The sequence below is a fragment of the Microcaecilia unicolor genome, chromosome 4, assembly GCF_901765095.1.
Source record: "Microcaecilia unicolor chromosome 4, aMicUni1.1, whole genome shotgun sequence".
Taxonomy (NCBI): domain Eukaryota; kingdom Metazoa; phylum Chordata; class Amphibia; order Gymnophiona; family Siphonopidae; genus Microcaecilia; species Microcaecilia unicolor.
In genome coordinates this window covers 254846890-254870775 of record NC_044034.1, presented here as the reverse complement: position 1 = coordinate 254870775, position 23886 = coordinate 254846890, and the positions used below count along the sequence as shown (strand labels likewise).

Below are 23886 nucleotides of genomic sequence, written 5' to 3'. Positions count from 1 at the left end.
GAGAGAGAATGTCGGAGCAAATCAGGATAGGGCTACTAGGAGAAGAGAGCATGATGGCCTCCTCTGCAGGTTTTCTAGAGGATCACATCAGCTATGGTTTGACGCTAGCCATGCCAGGATGCCAGAAATTAAGAGGTGCTTAGTGGAGATGGACAGCTGCTTCATATGAGAGAAAGGAGGTTTGGAGAGGGATCTAAAGAACTGAATTAGAAAACAAATCATCCCCTGCCCTCAAAAAAAGAACAAGATGATTTAAAAAAAGAGCAAAATAATCTAGAAAGAAACAAAAAGACTAGAAGACAAAAACAGAAAATGTAATACAAAGTCAATTGTAAAAAAAATATACTTTCCTCTCTCAAAGCTTTTGGTTAGTTCTTAATTTTTCTAAGTATTTTCTATCCGTATCTTATTTATGGCATTGATTATAATCAGGCATTTTGCTACAATGTACAGAAAGATTATTTTTATAAAACAAGCCAATAATGAAAGTGCGCAATTATAAACTGTAGAATCTGGGGGGTGGGGGAAGATAATGTGGTTCAAAGTCATAAGTCAAAAACTTAAGCACGTCATCATCTGAATCTCTTCTGCAGGAGCACAGCAGACTCAAATGCATAACCTCAGCCATCCTGGTTCAGCAGTGAAGGCCTCCCTCACTCATACAAACCCTTTTTTTTGCTCGTTTTGGTTCTAATACATACCAACTGATGTCGGCATCTCGCCCCACTGCAGAACCACATCTTTGGTGATCCTCCCATATGTATTCACATACACCCCTTCATCCTCATAACAAACGAGCAATTCCATGCCATCTGTGTTTGGGAGAATAATGATTGCGTGTGGCTGGATACTGCTCTGGATCTAGAGAAGAAAATAGAATAGAACACCCAGTTTACCGTGAACTGGGGTAGACACAGCAGTATGTCTGGACATCTGCACTGTAGCAAAGAATACAAAGTAAAAGGTTGGGCTTCTAATAAAATCATTAATATCATTAGGAAACTCACTACCACAAATTAATCCCCAGAACATAGCAATAGTAAACCTCAAACATTTGTATACATTTTGTTGGGACTGATTCTACCCTGAAATCGACAGCCTGAGTATTATCCAATGTTCATGTGTGGCATTTCTTGCATTCGTTATATAACTGACAAATTTAACAGGACAGAAAGAATATACATGTAGTTCACTGCAATATGTCACCTATGTTCCCTTATGCCAGTGGTAATCAAGTATCAGATAAATAGCACAATACAATAGTGCTGCTAATCTTGTGTCCGATGTGTAATTATTACACAGCAATGTTGTTGAACTTAGTGAAGGGAGCAAAATTTTTTAGAAGCCTTGGCCCTACTTTTCTATATTTCCTAAAAAGAAAGAAATGCATGAATATGTTAAACTAGCACCACATGAAAGCAAAAATCTTTTTATTTTTTCATTATCAAAAGCATTCAAACATTACAACTTCACAGAAAGAATATTCACAAAGCTCTGGGAGAACTCTGAGAAAACATCTCAGCCACCCAAAGTTCAAGCAAGCAGGAAATAATAAAATCCTAGATAACATCTCATCATTCCAATGGATAGTTATGGGATATATGCCCCATTTACTTAACTGTATTTTATTTTATTTCTCCCTCCCCTTCCTACTTCTCCCACCCCCATATCCTTTTGTCCCATCTCCCCTCTCTCATTCCTACAGACTATGTCGAAGTTACCAAAATTCCTTACTCTGTGGTGTACTTTCTCTGGATCAATGCAGTGCAATTACAACCCACTTTGCCACCCTATATGAAGACACTTCTGAGAGAGTGCAATACACTTAGCCTAGAAGTGGTTTCAAATAGCAAGAAGAAAAGCAGATGATACAGCTTTTGAGGAATATACTACTTATTTAGCTGCAGAGTATGTGCTCTTTGCAGAAAAGCTTCCCATACCAGGGACCAAACTTGCTGAAACAATTTGCACTGGTGTGGTCACTTCAAATAATTTAACATTTGAGATGTGCATTCTCTCAGTAGAGGCATGCTAAGGTATATTTTACCACTTTGTTTTTTCTTCACTTAGTGGTGCACATTAGTCTGTAAAACGTTTTGTGCATCCACGTTTCTGCAGTATATTAAGAATTTAACAAACATATATTTAATTTACTTGCTCACTTCCATTCATATATTGATCAACCCCTCCCCCCCTCCCAATTTTGTCCTGAAACACAAAGTGATCTCATAAGTCTTTTTTCTTTTTAGAAAATAAAGCTAAAAATAGTAAATACCACATTACGATGAGATCAAACAAAGATGAAACACAGTTTGACCTAGAATCCCTTACATGTGTTGGTAGATAAATATCATAGACTGTTCCTGAGTCAACATCAACCGCATGGAATCCAGCACAAGAACCATAGATCACTTTTAACCTCTGGCCCTCTTCCACTGTGAGATCCACCAGCAACGGCCTGTGTATCAATTCTCCAAATGACTGAAAAGACAGCAATCCAGACAGTAAGTATGGTGTGCACAGTTATCTGCTATTCAAAGATCAATTTCTTCAATCAGGACTGTCAAAATAAGAAGTGTAACCAGTTACAAAATTCTTGAAAAAAAGTGATTACAAAAAAAAAAAAAAAGACAATAGACAGCACGGAAAGAATGTATGTCAAAACCAAAAGAAGCAGTGTGGAGTATGGCAAAAGAAAAGCAGAAAAAACACACTTTTCTTCAATATTCAGTGATGAAGGGTTTGGAGAAAGATCCCAACAAGAGAACTGATAATGTCCCTTTCCCCACTGTAAACGCCGTTTACCACTACTCTTTCTTGCTTTCTGTTCAACCAGTTTTTAACCCAGTTGGTCATTTTAAGGGCCCATATAGACAGGATACTGTTTATTTATAAATTACCTAAGCAGAATTGTGTCAAAGGCTTTGCTAGCATCTAAGTGTACCTCACTGGGCGTCACCAGGGCCATACCCAGATTTTCAGTGCCATCTTCCAAATAAAGGCACGGAAAATCTTCTGACCACCTCAGCACTATCCAAGCAATGCCGAGGTGGTGTAGTGGCAGAGCTAGTAGTTATCCACGTACCACAAATATTCAAGTGCCAGTACTCCGACAACTATTGCACCACGCTAAGACAGCTTGATATACCACTATATGGGGAACCCATAACAGTGGTACATTGAGCCTAAAAAGATGTGGGGAAATGTGGGATACAAATGTAACAAATAAATAAATACAATACTTGCCTGGATAATTATTCAGGTGCCAGCACAGAATATTGAGGTGTTTAAGTATTGGAGGAGGGTTAAGATAATAAATAGGGCTGTCTAGGACAGTGCCACTAAAATGGTGCAGGATCTATATTTTAAGCTCTATAACAAGGCTTATAAACCTAGCTTTTTCCACACATAAAAACCTGTTTTAGATGTAGAAACAGGTTTTTATAAAATTGAGCAACCATATACATGCATAGAAAGTATGCACATGTAAAACTGTAATGTAGGAGTTCCCAGGGAACAGTTTGGATGGTGTGGAAGCATAGTTACGATGTGCACACGTATTTAAAAGCACTGTTCGTATGTTCATTAAAATTAGGCTTGCTTTTCTGAAGTGAGCTGCGAAAGCTTTACCAAGCTGTAGCAAAGGGGACCCGCACTGGCATCGCACCAAGGCCCTCTTTTACCGCAACTGGTAAAAGGTAGGTCTTTTTTTTTTAAACAAATGGCCATGTGGCAAGTGAAGAACTTGCTGCGTGGCCATTTTGGAGGAAGAGTCGTTACTGCCACCCACTGAGGTGGCGGTAAGGGTCCCGGCGATGACTGGGCAGCACACGGCACTACCCAATTACCGCTGGGAACACTGGCGCTACAAAAATAAATATATTTTTGTAGCGCCGGATATGATGGCGCACTAGGGGTGGGAAGAACTGCTGAGGTAGCCCAGCGGCACTTCCTTTTTAGTGAGCGGTAAGCCTGCATTGGGCTTACCACCAGTTTGTAAAAGGGGCCCTCAGATTCTTTAAATTTATAAATTTTAAATTTGTATTTTTCATCTTTTCATTATGTTTTATTGTTTCAATTTTTTTGGGCTGCATTTTGATTAAAATTTGTAATTGCGATTAATCGTGATTAAAAGGTGTACTTTGTTCCCCCCTCTACTGCATCTCCATGTGACTCTGGGCAAATGCCGAGAGTCACAAGGAGATGTAGTGGGGATGGGGGGACCATACTTTAATCATAATTAAAATTTTAATCGACATGCAGCTAATTAAATAGATACTTTGTCACATTGGTTACTTTCCTATAGTCTATCCATTTTCAATTTAAATTACAGGAGTGTGGTAGCCGTGTTAGTCTACTCTTAAGGTTATCAATAAAAATCAAACAAAATAGAACATGGAAAAGAAAATAAGATGATACCTTTTTTATTGGACATAACTTAATACATTTCTTGATACAAGAAATGTATTAAGTTATGTCCAATAAAAAAGCTATCATCTTATTTTCTTTTCCATGTTTTATTTTGTTTGATGTCTATTGATAACCAATTTAAATTAGCAACCAATCATATTTAATGGCTGGTTTAAAACACCAGTTGAAAACAAATATTTGTCAAAACATTAACTGCTTTCTTACCTTGAAGGCCATAAATTTATGGTATGGCTTTGGTGCCCATGCATAGACTTCCACAGAACTCTTTAATGCAATTACCAAGAACTTGATTCGTTCATATTTTACTGAAATTAAACAAGAAAAGAAACGGAATCTTTAAAAAAACTCTTGTTATTGACCACCTATAGCCACAACTGTTGTTAAAAAAAACATTCCTGTTATTGTGAATGCTTACTTTTAGGATTCATGTAATCACTAGAAGTTATTATACAGGGTTACTCTTAACATGGGGTATGTTTTGGCACTTACCGTGCACATTAGACTCAAAAACTGCACAGTGGGGCCCATTCAGAAAGTTTTGTGGTAGAGCCTACACTCTACTGCAAAATTACCAGAAATCAGACTGTGGTATGCAATATTCAATGAGTATACAAATTAATGCCACTTTTATTTATTTGGATTTTATTAACCGCCTTTATGAAGAGATTAACCAAGGCGGTGTACAGCAGATACAGTTTAACTTAATTTACGATTTTGTTAACAGCATAACAATAGTAAAATACCAAGTATAAACATAAGTAGAAAGTAGTGCTGGCATTAGGTTTTGAGCATTGGCCTGTTATTAAAAATCACAGCAGTAATCTGCAGCTCATGGACAAATGTCAATCTTCCTGCCAGAGGATGAGTAATGGTTGGCTCAGGCACTAACAGGAAGGCTGACATTGGTGGGTGGGGGTGGGACCCAGTACTGGGACCCCGACCCCGGCTTTCTGCAAGGCCCCTGTCTAGTGGCCGGCCTCCTTCCCTCCCTCTCCCCAACTTGACCACCCCTGCCCCACCCCCAACCAGAAAAAAATAAAATACTTCTCTGGTGGCCAAGTGTGTCCTCCACCCCTCTGATGCATCCCTCCCCCATATTCCCGACCTTACATTAACACAAATGTCCTTGCGGTTTAACTTCCTCCCTCCCAGACTCCCGTCCCCAATTTTTAAAACAATCTCTGGTGTCTAGTGGCCCTCCCCTAACCCTTCCTCAAATCCCACTGAAGCCCCCCTTAGATTAGTACCTTAAGAGGCAAAAGCACTGCCCTTTTCTCCCTTACATGGTAGGCTGGCCCCACCCAGCAAAAGCATAGCGCTCATTTCTCTTCCACCCTCTACCAAATATTTACTTCTAAAGCATAAAAACTTCCTCCATAACCTTTCTGTGACTAAGGCTGCCCCTCCAGTTCTCATTGGCTGGATCTTACCAACAGTCTATTCAAGTAGTTTAGGGGTAGTTTAGGAGGCAGGGGCAGTTTGGGAGTTTGGAAGAATAGAAAAAGTCACCTTTTGAACTGCCTTGCCCGTTCTCTCTTTGCTACATTTCACTCTAGGTTTCTAAACTCCTTATCCCATAGAAATGCACTGGGCCATATTCTGGGGGGGAGGGGGGAGAATTATTTCTCTGTAACCCCGAGTCTGATGTAGCCCATTTTCTAAATCATTGTGTCTTTTCACCATGCTATGTCTTATGACTCATGCCAAATTTTAACCCATTCTGTTAAATTTTTGGAGAACTATTGGCCTATTTCTCCCCTTTTGTATAATTCTTTCCAACCTCTATTGGGTTGGAAAGAGTAAAAATATATTTTCACCCTGCTCAAATTCTGCTTGTTTTTTTGGAATGAAAATGGGATAATCAGTAGAACGCTGAAAAAAATGGCATTAATGTTTTATAAGAGAAATCTCATGACATATTTCAAAGTGTATACAAACTGCTGCTTTGCATCACCTGCTATGAGCATCAGGGCCAGAGTCACAGGAGTGCAAAAGGAGCACTTGCCCTAGGGACCCCATGCCAGAAGGGCCCCAAGCCTGCCCAAAACTGAAGGCAGCAAAGCTCGCTAGTATGTTTTGGGAGCCCTCCTTGCAAACGTCTGCCCTGTGCCCCAGCATGTCTACTACTGGCCCAGATGAGCATAAATTGGGTGAGGGTGGGAACGCTAGTGCTCTATGTGGTCCACTGAGTTAGAAAATAGTCTCTGCATTCCCCATGTGCAACATCTTGGGAATCCAATTTGTAAGCAAGTTAGCAAATCTGGGGTGCTGAAGGCCCCTTTCACTGAGTGGCAGTAAGCCCAATGCGGGTTTACCACTCGCTAAACAGGAAGTACCACCGGGCTACCACAGAAGCCCAGAGGTACCTCCCACCCCTAGCGCGAAATCATTCCCGGTAATCGGGCAGTGCCACACTCTGCCCGGTTAGTGCGGGAGTTCTTACCGCCACCTCAATTAGCAGCGGTAAGGGCTCCCCTCCCCCGAAATGACCATGCAGCAAGTAAAGCACTTGCTGCACAGCCATTTCCTGCAGGAAAGAGAGACTTCCCTATTACCCGCTGCGGTAAAAGGAGGCCTTGGCGCACATGAAAAACACACGCCGATGTCAGCGCAGGTCCCTTTTGCTGCAGCTTGGTAAAAGGGGCCCTTAGTTTTACAGAGGAGCCTATACTATTTCTATTGGGCCAAATATTTTTAAAAAAAAGTTGAGTTCCCAAATTTGTGCCCTATAACATCCAATTTAACTGCTTATGTTTTCAGCTGAAAATTCAGTTTAAAGTTAGGAGCTTAAAAGTCAGATTTACAAATTAAGGGCTACCATTCATTTGTCTATTTTTATAAGCCTAACATAAATTTAATGCTGAACAACACTGCTAAGTTTCTACCTTATTCCCCCTCACCCTAAATCCACCCTCTGTTGCCATCTGCATTTTGTGTTCCTAAATTTAAGCACTCAACCCTTTTAAATTTTCAAAGGGGCCAATATAGGAGCATACATCTTTTAAATATCGACCCCATTGTTTCCGTTTCTGTTGGAACAGGATAGAGATGAGAACCACCCAGTGTTAAACCGAATGTGTGTAATCTGGGCCACAGTTTTTCTCTCTCCTGTTGCACAGAAGAGGAGCCTGGATAGAAAACAGCAGATTACTGGAGAAGGAACTCCTCAGGTAAAGAGACTATCAAAATTAAAAGGGTTTAAAAAATCCTAACTTAGCAGCAAAGATGGAAACAGTTGGTAAGGGGCCCAGAGGTCCTACCTCAAGAAGCCTGAAACCTTGTATTCTGATTAGTGAATGACATGGAGACAGGGACCTGCAGTAACCACGGGCACAGGGATAGAGTCTACTGGGACAGGAACAAACTTTGTCCCCATGTCATTTTCTACTTTGAAGCCTGTTAATGAACTGGACTGTTATTTATGTTTGAGTTATGCAGACGATATTTTGATTTTTTGGAAAAACAAGCAAAAATGATGGCCACAACTAGCAAAATTTGCACTGGGGATCCTGCACATTCTTGCTACCAGCACCTCTTCTAAGAAGACATCTTGTATTACAGGAAGGACTGTGGAAGACAGGAGAACTAGACTGAATCCTGAGATTGTTGACGACATTCATCCACAGATTAAAAAATCATAACAGTGCTTAATAAGGCATATTTCTCCCCCGCTAGGGCATACAGAACAGGTTATATTTTGTACCCTTGGCCATTTTAACAGGGTGGATTAGTATTCCTTGGGACAGTAGAAGTCAGCTATTGTTGCGGCTAGTAGGATAGAGGATGTGGTGGTGGGGGTTATTATAGTTGCTCATTATTTTTTTCTATTTGTTATTTTTGTTACATTTGTACCCCGCGCTTTCCCACTCATAGCAGGCTCAATGCGGCTTACAGGTACTTATTTGTACCTGGGGCAATGGAGGGTTAAGTGACTTGCCCAGAGTCACAAGGAGCTGCATGTGCCTGAAGTGGGAATCGAACTCAGTTCCCCAGTTCCCCAGGACCAAAGTCCACCACCCTAACCACTAGGCCACTCTTCCACTTGTGATTTATAAACAGTTGCACTGCATATTCCTTTTTATACTTTAATAAAAAGATTTAAATATAAAATCTTAAGTGTTCGAAGTTTCTGCAGATGAGGACAGAGCCCACGGGGATGGGATAGGGCAGGAACAGAGACAGAACCTGTGGGGATGGGGTGGGGATGGAGACAGAATCCACAGAGACAGGTACAAACTTTGTCCCCATGTTGTTCTCTAATTCTGATACACATTTTACATTTCTCTAAGAAAAGCAATCGATACTTGGGTTATTTTGCTACAAAGAAATTGTATTTTGGTTTTATGTTGCTGCCAAATACTTGTGCCTTCTGTGTTGAGTCTGCTATGCCTAACAGCCACAATAAACCAGTGACAACCTCCTAATGTGGCTGAGTCTTGCTTTTCCTGCAGCCATCTCCAGTCTACCATAGTTAACCTCCTGATAAGAATGCAGTTCCTTTTATCTGGCCTCCATTTCATCCAGCATAGGAGTGATAGTGCTGTATTGATCTTCAGTTTCTCCAATATTGGTTTCAGTCTCTGGGTTATTCATGGGCCCTTTTACTAAGCAGAGTAGGCACCTATGTGTGCCCAACACGTGCCAATTCGGAACTGCCACAAATTCATTTTTACGTGTATCCAGTATGAGCGCCAGAAAATATATTTTATTTTCCAGCATGTGGCGCTAATCGGGTGATGATCGGCATTGTAGGCATGCTGATGATTACAGCCCGGTTAACGCATGAGACCTTACCACTAAGTGAATGGGTAAGGTCTCAGGCCAAAAAATGGAAGCGTGCCAATTTTCATTTTGCTGCATGTCCATTTTCAGCCCCCCCCCCCCCCAAAAAAAGAGGGCCTTTTTGCAGGCACGCTGAAAAATGGACCTGCACTTTCTCTTCATGTTCAAATGTACAGCACTGCGTACGTCTAGTAGCGCTTTAGAAATGATAAGTAGTAGTAGTACAACAGTGCAGGCCATTTTTTGGCGCACCTTAGTAAAAGGACCCCTCAGATTGTTCTTACACTGACCAAAAAAAGCTGGGCAAACTTCTAAACTACAATTTGAAGTTTGATAGCTACACCAACCAGCAGAAATCCATTAATGCAAATTGTCAAATGCAGACAGAATTTACTTGGATTAATTCTTTCAAAAAACAACTCCTTTCTCTAGGCCCAGTTTATTTAATCCACTCTTTCTGAAGATCTTTCAGGTTTGGAAATTTGATTTGCCCAAAGGACAGGAACAAAATCTTTTCCTGACTACTCATTAAAAAAAATTAGAAAAGCAAAAACCTTAAAAAGTTGTTTTATTTTCTTTTTTGGAGAGGAAGAACTTTAAATCATTTTATAGATACATGAACATAAATCCCAGATGGTTTTGCTACTGTCTTGTATTATTTTTCCTAATCATAGTACTCTATGTCACCTGGTTCTACAGACACATTTCCTGCAGAATTACTACTAGAAAGCATCAGATGAACCAAGCTTGTTTTTTCTTTTTATTGAAATATGCTGCCACCCTGTGGGCAGATCTCTATGAAAGTGAAACAATTTCAATGAGGATTTTCCTAAACTCCTGAAAGTAATAGTGTGCTTGCCATGTCAGCCCACTTGGATACATGAGGTAAACAATTAACTTAATAAGAAGATATCACCCCAAAAATAACTTCACATATTTGTAATTAATGATAAAATAGCATGGCCCTTTAAATCAAAAAGGTTTTAAAATTGATTCAGTACAAAGATATCAAATAAAAACTAAGGCTGAACATTAATTGTGATTAATGCATTACATTTTTAAATCACAATTTAATAATTAATAGCGATTAATAATTGTTGCGTGCTGTCTGCTCTCTCTCCCCCCCCCCCCCCTTTGCATGGTGCAGCATCCCTTCCAGACCTGCCCGCAGCTCTCTCAAGCCCCACCCCCCATACCTTTTGAAAAACAAGTCTTGGCCCTGAAGTGCCAATGACCGTTATAATCAAAGGCCGTCTGCGGCCTGCACCAGGCCTTTTCCTCTAACTCTCCTGCCCCTTTTGAGGCAACTTCCTGTTTTTGGAAGGGTGGGATGGAGTCAGAGGGAAAGTCTCAATGTAGGCCACAGGCAGCCTTTGAGTACAGCTGTCACTGGCACTACAGGGCCAAAGACTTGCTTGCTTTTCAAAAGGTACACTAGGCTGGGGAGAGGGCTTGAGAGCATGCTGCAGGCAGGTCTGAGAGGGGAGAGAGAAATGCCGGAACGGGTGAGGAACTTGAGAGAGAGACGCAGGCAGGTCTGGGAGGGGGAGAGGCTGGATCAGGCGGGGAGGGATTTGAGAGAGAGCCACAGGGAGGACCAGTAGGGGAGGGAAAGATGCTTGATTGGAGCATGTGGAGGGGGGACAGGGAGGAAGGGAACAGAGAGAATTGTGGGCAGGGAGAAATGTTAAGCTGTGCAGAGTGCGGGGTGGGAGGGAGAGATGTTGACTCAGGAGAGGGAAAGAAGAAAGAGACAGACTGGAGGTGGCAAGCAAGGAGGTTTAAGGAACTGGCAAGGAGATGGCATCATGTGACAAAGCTGAAGCCATTGCCACCATCTTGTTACACTCAAACCAAAGCAAACTATTGATCCATGCCAAGCCATGCATAGGCGGTCCTTATTTCTAATAAGCGTTTGCTATTGTTTTGGATGACTCAATATGATGGCAAGGTCCATCTACTGGCTTTAGGCCAGATAATGGACCAAGCACACTCCCACCATCTCCAGTCAATTAAACCTCTTTGGTGGAAGGAATGAAGAAAAAAAAAAGATAGGTGTTCAACTGGGGGAGTGGGGGGGGGGGGGGGGGAGGAGTGGAAGGAACGAGAGAGAGTTGCAACTGGGGGAAGATGAAAGGAAGATATTGGGCCTTTAATCAGTGGCATAACTACGAGGGGGGGGAGGCTTGGGAACCTGGACCCCTCACGTTGAAGCTTAGGACCCCTCCAAAGCTGTAGTACCTGTTCAATGGCGAGTGGGGTAGCGAAAGCCCTGCCAGCCGGAAAAAAAAATCTGTTTCCTATGTCGCCCCTTTCCTTCTCATACTGCTTCAACAGCGAGAAAATCAGCAGTGTTCCTCCAGGCACTGACTCTTGCATTCCTCAAGCATGCTCAGTTTGTACACGAACTGAGCATGCTTGGGGAGACTGGAGGCACAACACTGACCTTGTCACTACAAGGAGGAAGGGGGCGGCTTTAACAGTGAATTTCTTTGACTGGTGGGGCTTTTTTCCTTTTTGCTGATGATACTAAGATTTGTAACAGAGTGGACACCCGGGAGGGAGTGGAAAACATGAAAAGGATCTGCAGAAGCTAGAAAAATGGTCTAAGGTTTGGCAATTAAAATTCAATGCGAAGAAATGCAAAGTCATGCACTTAGGGAGTAGAAATCCATGGGAGATGTATGTGTTGGGTGGTGAGAGTCTGATATGTACAGACGGGGAGAGGGACCTTGGAGTGATAGTATCTGAGGATCTGAAGGTGACGAAACAGTATGACAAGATGGTGGCCATAGCTAGAAGGTTGCTAGGCTGTATAGAGAGAGGTGTTACCAGCAGAAGAAAGGAGGTGTTGATGCCCCTGTATAAGTCGTTGATGAGGCCCCACCTGGAGTATTGTGTTCAGTTTTGGAGGCCGTATCTTGCTAAGGATGTAAAAAGAATTGAAGCGGTGCAAAGAAAAGCTACAAAAATGGTATGGGATTTGCATTACAAGACGTATGAGGAGAGACTTGTTGACCTGAACATGTATACCCTGGAGGAAAGGAGAAACAGGGGTGATATGATACAGACGTTCAAATATTTGAAAGGTATTAATCCACAAACGAACCTTTTCCGGAGATGGGAAGGCAGTAGAACTAGATGACATGAAATGAGATTGAAGGGGGTCAGACTCAAGAAAAACGTCAGGAAGTATTTTTTCACGGAGAGAGTGGTGGATACTTGGAATGCCCTCCCGCGAGAGGTGGTGGAGATGAAAACGGTAACAGAATTCAAAAATGCGTGGGATAAACATAAAGGAATCCTGTTCAGAAGGAATGGATCCTCAGAAGCTTAGCGGAGATTGGGTGGCAGAGCCGGTGGTGGGAGGTGGGGCTAGTGGTTGGGAGGCGAGGCTAGTGCTGGGCAGACTTCTACGGTCTGTGCCCTGAAAATAGCAGATACAAATCAAGATCAGGTATACACAAAGTAGCACATATGAGTTTATCTTGTGGGCAGACTGGATGGACTGTATAGGTCTTTCTCTGCCGTCATCTACTATGTTACTAGCAAAGGTATGAAACCTAAAGCAGGAGAGGGGGAAGAAAAGTTGTGCCCCCCACAAATGGACTGCTGGCCACACCCCTGCGATTAATTGCAAGGTTAAACATTTTAATCATGTGATTAATCACAATTAAAAATTGTAATCAAAATGCAGTCCTAATAAAAACCCAATAAAGGTAGCAAACAATCTCAGCTTATTCAGGTATCAAAGCTCTAAATATTAGACAACATGAGGTGCATGGAAACACAACTTAATGGAATTAAATCTCTCTTAAACTTTAACAAAATAAAGTGCATATCACATTCTTTCAAACAGAATGCTGACTCTGTTTTTCACTCAGAAACAGGCTCATGAGTACCCTGATGTATCAGCATAAACCATATATATACACTTATCCCTGAAGACAACCAAAAGAAAAACAGTCACTTACCAACTTTATAGTGCACACAGCCTTCCAAGTCTCCTACGGTGGTCCAGCCTTGCTTTTTTTCCACTTCCGGATCATTGTGCAGAATTTTATTTCTTAACCACGACAAGTAATAAACCCGTAACTTGTTCTTCTTACCTACAAGTAACAGAACAGGGTGTTTCCTTTTAAGAGAAGCACAGAAACCTTATACACAATTCTGAGCCATGTGGCTGAAAATTTCAGAATTCACAGCTACTGTTTACACCAACAGAATATGAACTAAAGGTCTTCACTCAAGGTGCAAATGTTGGAGATTAAGAGTAATAATATGCATTTAAGCCCTAACTGCTGTTTGAAATACTGCAAAATTGAAAATATTTATTAAGATTAAACCACCTTTATTGAAGAGGTTCAAAGGCAGTGTAGAATAGGTATTGCTCAACAAAAACATTTTAGTAACAGCATAGCAATAAAATGACCACAACAATTAGAAAAGTGAGGCAAACAGGCAAATTAAATCCTATCCATAATGTATACATTAAAACAGCACAGTAAAACATTTGTAACACAAAACTATGATCCACGGGCAGCAGACTACAAATGATACACTATAAGTAGCATTGCACAGATATTATATAACAGATATGATGCTCATGATATCAGTACAATATAATGAAAACTTTTAAAAAGGCAGCATAAAGGACAAATGCAGTTGGGACATATAGACAGACAAGATGGGTAAAAACAAGACACTGGAATAAATAAAAGCTGGTTGCTAGATTGAGGATAAATTATACATCTATAGCTGAATAAGGAAAAGCAGCAGGCAATAAAGCCCATCAGGAAACTACACAATAGCAAGTGGATAATAAGATTAACAGATGTAGATTAATTTAAGACAGGGTCCAATTTATTTACACCAGCAAACTGGTAAACAGAAAAATTAAATCTTTCCCCCCAAACCAACCTTGTCAGAAAAGCTGAGGTGGGTGGGAGAGGAGAAAGGGGAGAAATGGGACTTGATATACCGCCTTTCTGAAGTTTTTGCAACTACATTCAAAGCGGTTTACATATATTCAGGTATTTATTTTGTACCAGGGGCAATGGAGGGTTAAGTGACTTGCCCAGAGTCACAAGGAGCTGCAGTGGGAATCGAACTCGGTTCCCCAGGATAAAAGTCCACTGCACTAACCACTAGGCTACTCCTCCAATAAGCCAGGGATTCTTCACAAAACTTTTTTTTTTTTTTTTACTTTTTCTCTTTTATGGATCATCATATTTAGAACACACAATTTGGACATTTAATTACTTCTTGCTGTGCATCAGGACGGCTGGAATCTCTGTGCTTCTTTTCCTTACATATCCTTGTAAAATGTCTGGTTCAATATGTTCACAACAATTAACAATGCACTATAAGTATTTTATTTATCTGTGGCATTTATACCCCGCTCTTTTCCCACTTAATAGCAGGTTCAGTGCAGCTTACATGTATGGTACAAAGAATAACAGAGATAATGCAAAGTATGGGACAGAGTGTCGCATAGATGATAGAATTATATAGAGTAGGACAAAAGTGATAGGTGTGGGGAGAAAATTGGAGTGTGGGTGGGGCTAGTGGTGTGACTTAGGATCGGGTTTAGGAAACAATGAACGGAGCTGACAATTCTATCAGCGTAAATATGCTTAGCTTCTCTACTGTTCTCAGTCTTACAATAGAACAATCAGTAAGGTCAAAGCTATGGTAGGATCTGTCAGATACATGTACCCACCTCCACTTTGGCTAAAAAAAATTTTTTTATGAGACAAGCATTCAATGGGGGGGGGGGGGGGGGGGGTAATCCTCATCAATCCTTCCTTATAACATTTTCTTTTAATCCATCCTTTATTCTCAAACTTTTTATCAAAATTTTTCATTTATATTAATAAAAATTTTATCTGGTCTCCACTATTTTTTGACCTGAGAACGGAGAAGCTAAGTAAAAAGTGAAGTACTTAATAAAAGAAAAAGTACAGAGATAAAATTTTTAATATAAGTGAAAAATTTTGTTAAAATGTTTGAGAATAAAAGACGGATTAAAAGAAAATGTTAATCAGAAGGATTGATGAGGTTTAGGCACCCCACCCCCCATTGAATGCTTGGCTCATAAAAAAAGTTTTAGACAAAGTGGAGATGGGTACGTGTATCTGACAGATCCTACCATAGCTTTATTGACCTTACTGATTGTTCTATTGTAAGATTGAGAACACTAGAGAAACTGAGCATATTTACGACTAATTCAATATGTTGGGCATAAATTACATTTTCTATGTCCCTGAAGACACTACTGCAACAAGTCATGTGATTGCACTGTTCTATTTGTTTATATAGGGATGAGCATGTCCATGTTTGTCATTTCTTTTTCCCTCCCTCCAACTCCCCAATTTCATTTCTTAGCAAGGTACTGTATATACTCGAATATAAACCCCTCCACATATAAACCGATATAACATTTTTCCCCTATAAGAGAGGGGAAAACGTTAACTTGAATATAAATCGGTGGTTTACATTCAAGTACTGTACCTGTAATCCTCTCTCTCCCTCCCTGCTGCAAGTTTCAGTGGCAGCCTCACGAGATTGCCGCAGGAACTCGCAGCAGCCATTTTAGCACGGGCAAAAATGTAGGCGGATCGCTCCTGCCCCAGCTCACTATTGGGCACCAGGGCTATACGGTAGGCTCAGGGAGAGGGCCTACGGTGGGTCCAGGAGGAGGGTGTTTGTGTTACAAGGTGGGACTGAGCATTTCCAGTTGGGGGGGGGGGGGGGGCTGGGGGCAGAGCCGGCTGTGGCAGGACAGCAGGATACCTCACGGAAGGGAGGGGACATTAGTGCCACTTATCGGGTGGGGTGGAGACTCGAATATAAATTGAGACCCCCCCCATTTTTGGGCCATTTTTTTTGTCCCCCAAATCTTGGTATATATTTTAGTATATACTGTATTCTCTTCTCCACATTTTTGGTTTGTGGTTGGATTGTTGTCTGCAAGTACCAGCCATCATTCTTTTTCTGGAAGGCGTTTCCACTTAGCAGAACAAACAAAAAGATTATCCTCTGACTTATCTTTATATGCAAAGGGGGTCCCATTTATTTTATTTGTTGCATTTGTATCCCACATTTTCCCACATATTGTAGGGGACCCTTTAATGTAAAATCTATAAAACACTAAAGATAGAACTTTACCTGATATTGTAACCAATACATTTAGGCCTTCCAGTACATCCATCTGTTGAAACCGCCTGCGATTGATTAGTGGATATACCTTTCCCTGGCCACTTCTATCCAGTAGCATCAAACCACTTTCAGTGCCTACCAGTAAATTTACTCCTGGACAAAATGAGAAATAGAAAACACAAGTGTTATTTAGATTAGCATTCACTGTGTTTCATGTCACTCCAAAGCTCCACGAATTTAGAAGTAACGTGTTAATATACACAACAGTATTTAAAAACAAAAAGGAAAAAAGGAAAAGAGAGAGCAAAGACAAGTTCAGATAGCTATATTCATACAATCTTAGTGTCATGGCTAGCTCTAATTAGAAAATCCATGTTCTTCAGCGAACATAAATTTGCTGCATATCAATTTGGCTGGAGTTTTGCAAAGCATTTTGTGACTAAGTTCCACAGTTTTTGCCCTATTCCCTCTCCACATTATACAGCAGATACTCATTTGATGATGTGCTGTGTTGCTAAAAACAGCCATGTTTGTGAGGTACAGGTTTGTCTGTTTTCAAGACAAATTTAGCCATCCATTAAATCCTTAAGTCAAACCTTCAAGTTTCCTCATCTCTGGTACTCAGGTACTTACATCCTGATGGAAAGGATCAAAAGGTCATCCACTTTTTTCACCAGTGTGTGACACTACATACAAATATAACAAAACATGTGGGATCCACACCACAAACAATTTTTTTTTGCTGGGTTTATACAGTTAAACTTACCTCATGCTCATTACAATCCAAAAGTCAATTATAACTTTTGCTATACTCACTATTCACTATCAGAAATTCATTCGGGGGGAAAAAAAATGCACTGGTCGGTTGTACAGCAACTTAAAAGCATCAGCAAAATGTGTACATAATTATAGGAAAAAAAATCTTACATTCTCTGCAAGTACACTATGAAAATAAACACTGGAGGCACTGCATAAGCAAAGCAGCACACAAAAAAGGGGAAAGCATTTTCAAAACATGGACACTAAGGTGCTCATTTTCAAATCACACAGACTTGTAAAGTTACATATAGGCACATTTTCAAAGCACTTTTTCAAAGCCTAAGTGAGTTGAAATTACACCTCAAAGTAACCTATGGAACCTTGTACGTCTATGTGCTTTGAAAATGAGCTTCCACGTCTCTTAAAAATATAAGTTGAGCATTAAGTTTTGCATTATAACATTAAACCCAGCTGTGCTAGGTTGTTAACAATCCCCTCTACGCTAAACTCTAACAGAACATACATTTTACATCTGCAGAATTTCAGGCCACAGAGTGGAGTAGCTTAGTAGTCAGAGATCAGGCTATGAAACTAGGGAAGCCAGGGTTCAAATCTCCATGTCACCATGTACCTGTATACTGTAAAGGGCCACCTGGTACAAATAACCTTAGGTTGTGAGCCCATTAGGGACAGAAAATTACCTGCAAAAAATAGTATATGTAAATCGCTTTAACTATCGACAGAAAGGCGGTATTATCAAGTGTGGAATAAACAAACATCTCCCACTGACACTCCTTGTGGAGGCTTACATGTCTCTCAATTGCCCTGGAGTTATAACATGCATTCATGCACATTAACTGAGAATAACAGGGCTTGGATTATTTAATGTGTATTAAATCATATTAATATGCATTAGTAAACAAAGCCTATTTGGCAAGGAAATACTGTACTACTGTATCTGTATGTAACTTGCCTTGAGCTCAGATTTGGAAAAGTGAGGAATCAAATCTAAAATCCAAGTCACTTTCTTTGTCTGCATAATATCAAGTGTTAATTTGTGTGTGCTGTTCCAAGCTCTTCCAGTTGTGTTTGTCTGTGGTATGTTTTTCTGAATTCTAATTGAGCAAGATAGTGTTATCTGGATACAAGTTCTCACTGGTATTCAGTTAAAGGTGTTCTCCCTAGACAGCAGGATTAATCAGTCACACCAATGGTGATGGCATTTGATTATGCACAATAGAACAGCTTACCCAGATCACAGAACTATTGTAAAGTTCTGACAATACATGGCCCTTCCTGCATGCAACAGCACCCTCAGTCTCCTCACAGAAGCAGGTGGGACCGTGCTCCTGATTCAATACTGCTTGCTGATGCAGAAAACTTAAGATAATTACTTAATTTTCCTGTTTTAAGTATCTAAGCCTAAAGCAGATTTCATAATCACTGCAAATACAGTGGCTGTATAACATTCTAAGATGTGATCCACCCTCCAATGCCCCAGGTGCAAAATGAGTACCTGTATATAATATGTAAACTACTTTGATTGTAACCACAGAAAGGCGGTATATATCAAATCCCATCCCCTTTCTTTTCAGTGGCACATTGCTATAAATCTCTAAGCAATACCCACTGAAAGGACAGGCATATTCCAATTAAAAGAAATAAAACAATTACCGACAACCAATGTTCCCTCTAAGCGGAGCGCATGAGTAATTGCTCATACATTTTAGGAAAGTTGCTGACAACATTACTGGCAGGAGGAGGAGGGCAGTGAAATCTGAAGGGAAGTTTATATTAAGTCTCAGATAAAGTAATACCCTTGCCAATATATTGAGAAAAAACAGTACACATATGTACTCGGACAACATGGAATTAGGAGCACACAATGTTGAATCAAGACAAAGTCCCGAAACAATGCATGCTGGTTATGATGTAATATGGTTACTCCTCAAAACAAACTCCTTTTTTGTTTATAGCATTTCTCTTTAAAGATTTTCTCTTGGACATTCGTGGCTTATAACTTTGACCATTTTTCTCAGGTTCAGAAATAATGAACAGGATCATTGAAAATACTGGGAGCTGTTCTTAAAGTCCTACTCTGGGCTATTCTCTTTGCAACGATTTCCAGGAAACCATGATTTCACACTTGGGAGGGGAGGGGGAGGGGAAAAAGAATAGTAGCGGTAGTAAGGAGATGGAGATGAAAAAGACAAAACAGATCCGCAAGGGTACTATAAACTCATAAATAAGTCCCTGGTTTAAAAAAAATACCCCCCTCATGTCTCTGTATTCTGGCGGGCTGTTACACGTTTCTCAACTTTGGTGTTGGCATCCATCTCTTATTTTTGTTTGATCACATCACTTGGGCTCAGCCCATCCCCTATGGGTTTTCTGGGGTTTGTCAAGCACTCTGTTCTAATGGATGAGAAATGAATCTTACAGCATTAGTTGCAAGCTGAGGCCTCTGGTTACTGGAACGCTGTGTGGTTACGGACATGAACTCTCTACCTGACAGGAGATTTCAAAGGGTGTGGGGAGCCTTTTTGGACTTCACTTGCACCTTTGGCGCGTAGTCGTTTGTTGAACTGCTAATCTTAATAGTGTCTATGCTGACTGGGATTTTGTCCATGCAAGGGGAGCACTGTAGAGGGAGCGGGGCTGGGGATCTTTAGGGCAGGTGGGTTGGGGGGTAATATGGTTGAAAAATGTTTTTATGACTGTTGTTCTTGCCTGTTGTACCTTTAATAAAGATGACTGGGGGAAAAAAAAAACTATTCTAATGCCATCATTGATCCCCTGCTTCAGTCTAATGTTCACCAAAGAAGAGATTGGAGAAGGACCAAAGAACTGACGGATTCAAAAATTCCTCCATGGCTTACTCACCAGGGAATAAATCCACTTGGTGTATACTGTGACTCCTTCCCTGAATTTCTCTCACGCGCCATTATTTCCTTCCTGCAGCCACTGTATACTCCATCTGCTATATCTAGCCATCTCACATTCCTTCCTTCCTCTAATTTCTCTCTCATCATTCTCATTTTTTTTTTTACCTCCCCTTCCCTTGTGGCTCATTTCTCTTCTTCCCTTCATGCTCACAGCCTCCTCAATCTTCCTCCCTCCTCCCCCATTCCTCTCATTCTCCTTCCTTCCCTCTCCCCAGCCCTTACAGCCCTGTGGCTGCACTCTTCAAGCCCCCTCTTTAGCTTCCAAATAAAGGTTAAATATGCCACTCTTTCCCATCCCCATTCAACTTCACTTCCCAATTACAAATGAAGTTTTAAAAACCCTGCATACAGTAGAGTGGTAAATGCCACTTAATTTACCATAGCCGTATTAACCATTAGACAGACTAGACTGTTTTAGGGCAACAGCAAACAAAAAGATTGTCAGCATGTGCTCTTACCTGCAGGGAAGGAGGACTATTTTCAATAGTCCAATTAGGTAAAGACTTTTGGAAACTGTCATCATTATGTGTGTCTCCTCAAAAGGGTAAATTAGTTCTTACCTGCTAAGCCGCATTGAGCCTGCGATGAGTGGGAAAGCGCGGGATACAAGTGTAATAAATAATGTTCTTTCTTTGAGTCCTTCCAGATCAGACCAGACGCTTGGGTTTGTGCGGTCCTGCCAGCAGGAGGAGACTGAACTACTAAGAACCCTATGTAACTCCCTGGCCAACCAGTAGAAGATCAAAGAATTAAAATGAAAACCTGCTAGAAACTAATGAACCACTCAATAGAGAACCACTAACAAAGGATAAAACCCTTCTGACTAAAAAAAAATCCAACAAGAATAGCAAATTAGCTATCTTTTTGCTTCCGGAGACAGAAAAAAAACCTGATGCTAAGAACCATGGGTGGGGTCTGGACTGGTCTGGAGGGACTCAAGGAAAGAAAATTAGAAGATAAGAACTAATTTAACCTTCCTTATCATCCCACAAGACCAGTTTGGATGCCTGGGACATACCAAAGTACTACTTACTGAGGGTGGGATATTGAAATCCCTGTTGCTATCACTTTGACCCCATGGGCCACATCACGTCACACTTGAACATTCAATCTGTAGCAATGGACAAAAGAATGCATAGATTTCCAGGTTGCCACTTTGCAAAATTTCATGAGGAAGAGCTAAGGAGCGTTTCACCCAAGAAGCAGATTGACCCCTTGTAGAATGAACTTTTAAAACTTGTAGAACTGGATGACTGGAGGAATACATGCAGAAGCAATAGCTTCTTAAAAGAGACAATCACTTAATGAGTTAGACGCTGCTTCCCTTTACAGACTCCAGAGAAATGAATAAAAAGCTTACTGGATCTGATTTCCTTATTGTCTCTGTACTCTTTAGGTACTTCCACATCCATCCCATATCCAAATTGTGCAAGGCAATGCACTACCCTCATTTTTAAGATCCTGAAAAACAGGTAAAAAGCATGATAGCATGATTCAGATGGAAGGAACCAGTTTGGTAAGGAAGTATAGATCCAGTCTATGAACAACCTTTTCCTTATTAAACACCAAAATGATTCTCTACAGGACAAGGTGGCATATAGCGAATGATACATACCTGTAACAGGTGTTCTCCGAGGACAGCAGGCTGATTGTTCTCACGACTGGGTTGACGTCCACAGCAGCCCCCACCAACCGGAATAAAACTTCGCGGGCGGTCCCGCACACAGGGCACGCCCACCGCGCATGCGCGGCCGTTTTCCCGCCCGTGCGCGACCGTTCCCGCTCAGTTGAATGACAAGCAAGGAATGAGTAAAAACGCAACTCCAAAGGGGAGGAGGGAGGGTAGGTGAGAACAATCAGCCTGCTGTCCTCGGAGAACACCTGCTACAGGTATGTATCATTCGCTTTCTCAGAGGACAAGCAGGCTGCTTGTTCTCACGACTGGGGTATCCCTAGCTCTCAGGCTCACTCAAAACAAGAACCCAGGTCAATTGAACCTCGCAACGGCGAGGGTATAACAGAAATTGACCTACGAAGAACAACTAACTGAGAGTGCAGCCTGACCAGAATAAATTCGGGTCCTGGAGGGTGGAGTTGGATTCAAACCCCAAACAGATTCTGCAGCACCAACTGCCCGAACCGACTGTCGCGTCGGGTATCCTGCTGTAGGCAGTAATGAGATGTGAATGTGTGGACAGATGACCACGTCGCAGCTTTGCAAATCTCTTCAATAGTGGCTGACTTCAAGTGGGCCACCGACACTGCCATGACATGACCCTCAAGAATCAGCCCAGCCTGGGCGTAAGTGAAGGAAATGCAATCTGCTAGCCAATTGGAGATGGTGCGTTTCCAGACAGCGACCCCTTTCCTATTGGGGTCAAAAGAAATAAACAATTGGGCGGACTGTCTGTGGGGCTGTGTCCGCTCCAGATAGAAGGCCAAAGCTCGCTTGCAGTCCAATGTGTGCAACTGACGTTCAGCAGGGCGGGTATGCGGTCTGGGAAAGAATGTTGGCAAGACAATTGACTGGTTAAGATGGAACTCCGACACCACCTTTGGCAGAAACTTGGGATGAGCGCGGAGTACTACCCTATTATGATGAAATTTTGTATAAGGAGCATGAGCTACCAGGGCTTGAAGCTCACTAACTCTACGAGCTGAAGTAATTGCCACCAAGAAAATGACCTTCCAGGTCAAGTACTTCAGATGGCAAGAATTCAGTGGCTCAAAAGGAGGTTTCATCAGCTGGGTGAGGACGACGTTGAGATCCTATGACACTGCAGGAGGCTTGACAGGGGGCCTTGACAAAAGCAAGCCTCTCATAAATCGGACAACTAAAGGCTCTCCAGAGATAGCTTTACCCTCTACACGATGATGATAAGCACTAATCGCACTAAGGTGATTCCTTACTGAGTTGGTCTTGAGACCAGACTCTGATAAGTGCAGAAGGTATTCAAGCAGGTTCTATGCAGGACAAGAACGAGGTTCTAGGGCCTTGCTCTCACACCAGACGACAAACCTCCTCCACTTGAAAAAGTAACTCTTTTTAGTGGAATCCTTTCTAGAGGCAAGCAAGACACGGGAGACACCCTCAGACAGACCCAACGAAGCAAAATCTACGCCCTCAACATCCAGGCCGTGAGAGCCAGAGACTGAAGGTTGGTGTGCAGCAACGCTCCGTCGTTCTGCGAAATGAGAGTCGGAAAACACTCCAATCTCCACGGTTCTTCGGAGGACAACTCCAGAAGTAGAGGGAACCAGATCTGACGGGGCCAAAAGGGCGCTATCAGAATCATGGTGCCATGGTCTTGCTTGAGCTTCAGTAAGGTCTTCCCCACCAAAGGTATGGGAGGATAAGCATACAGGAGGCCGGTCCCCCAATGGAGGAGAAAGGCATCCGACGCTAGTCTGCCGCGTGCCTGTAGTCTGGAACAGAACAGAGGCAGCTTGTGGTTGGTCTGAGAGGCGAAAAGGTCCACCGAGGGAGTGCCCCACTCTCGGAAGATCTTGCGTACTACTCTGGAATGGAGCGACCACTCGTGCGGTTGCATGACTCTGCTCAGTCTGTCGGCCAGACTGTTGTTTACGCCTGCCAGGTATGTGGCTTGGAGAAGCATGCCGAACTGGCAAGCCCAACGCCACATCCCGACGGCTTCCTGACACAGGGGGCGAGATCCGGTGCCCCCCTGCTTGTTGATGTAATACATTGCAACCTGATTGCCTGTCCGAATTTGGATGATTTGGTAGGACAGCCGATCTCTGAAGGCCTTCAGCGCGTTCCAGACCGCTCGGAGCTCCAGGAGGTTGA

General features: G+C 41.9%; 1 protein-coding gene across 6 annotated transcripts in view; it reads right to left on the bottom strand.

Moving 5' to 3' along the window:
* MAP4K4 (mitogen-activated protein kinase kinase kinase kinase 4) overlaps window positions 1–23886 on the bottom strand; it is a 400740-nt gene that overhangs the window by 5425 nt on the left and 371429 nt on the right. For all 6 annotated transcript variants that reach the window (XM_030201435.1, XM_030201438.1, XM_030201437.1 and 3 more), the window contains 5 exons: window positions 16384–16527; window positions 13188–13322; window positions 4636–4736; window positions 2332–2481; window positions 702–861 (listed from right to left, as the gene is read on the bottom strand). In XM_030201435.1, coding sequence (XP_030057295.1) covers window positions 702–861; window positions 2332–2481; window positions 4636–4736; window positions 13188–13322; window positions 16384–16527 — 690 coding nt within the window. The remainder of the gene's footprint in view (window positions 1–701; window positions 862–2331; window positions 2482–4635; window positions 4737–13187; window positions 13323–16383; window positions 16528–23886) is intronic.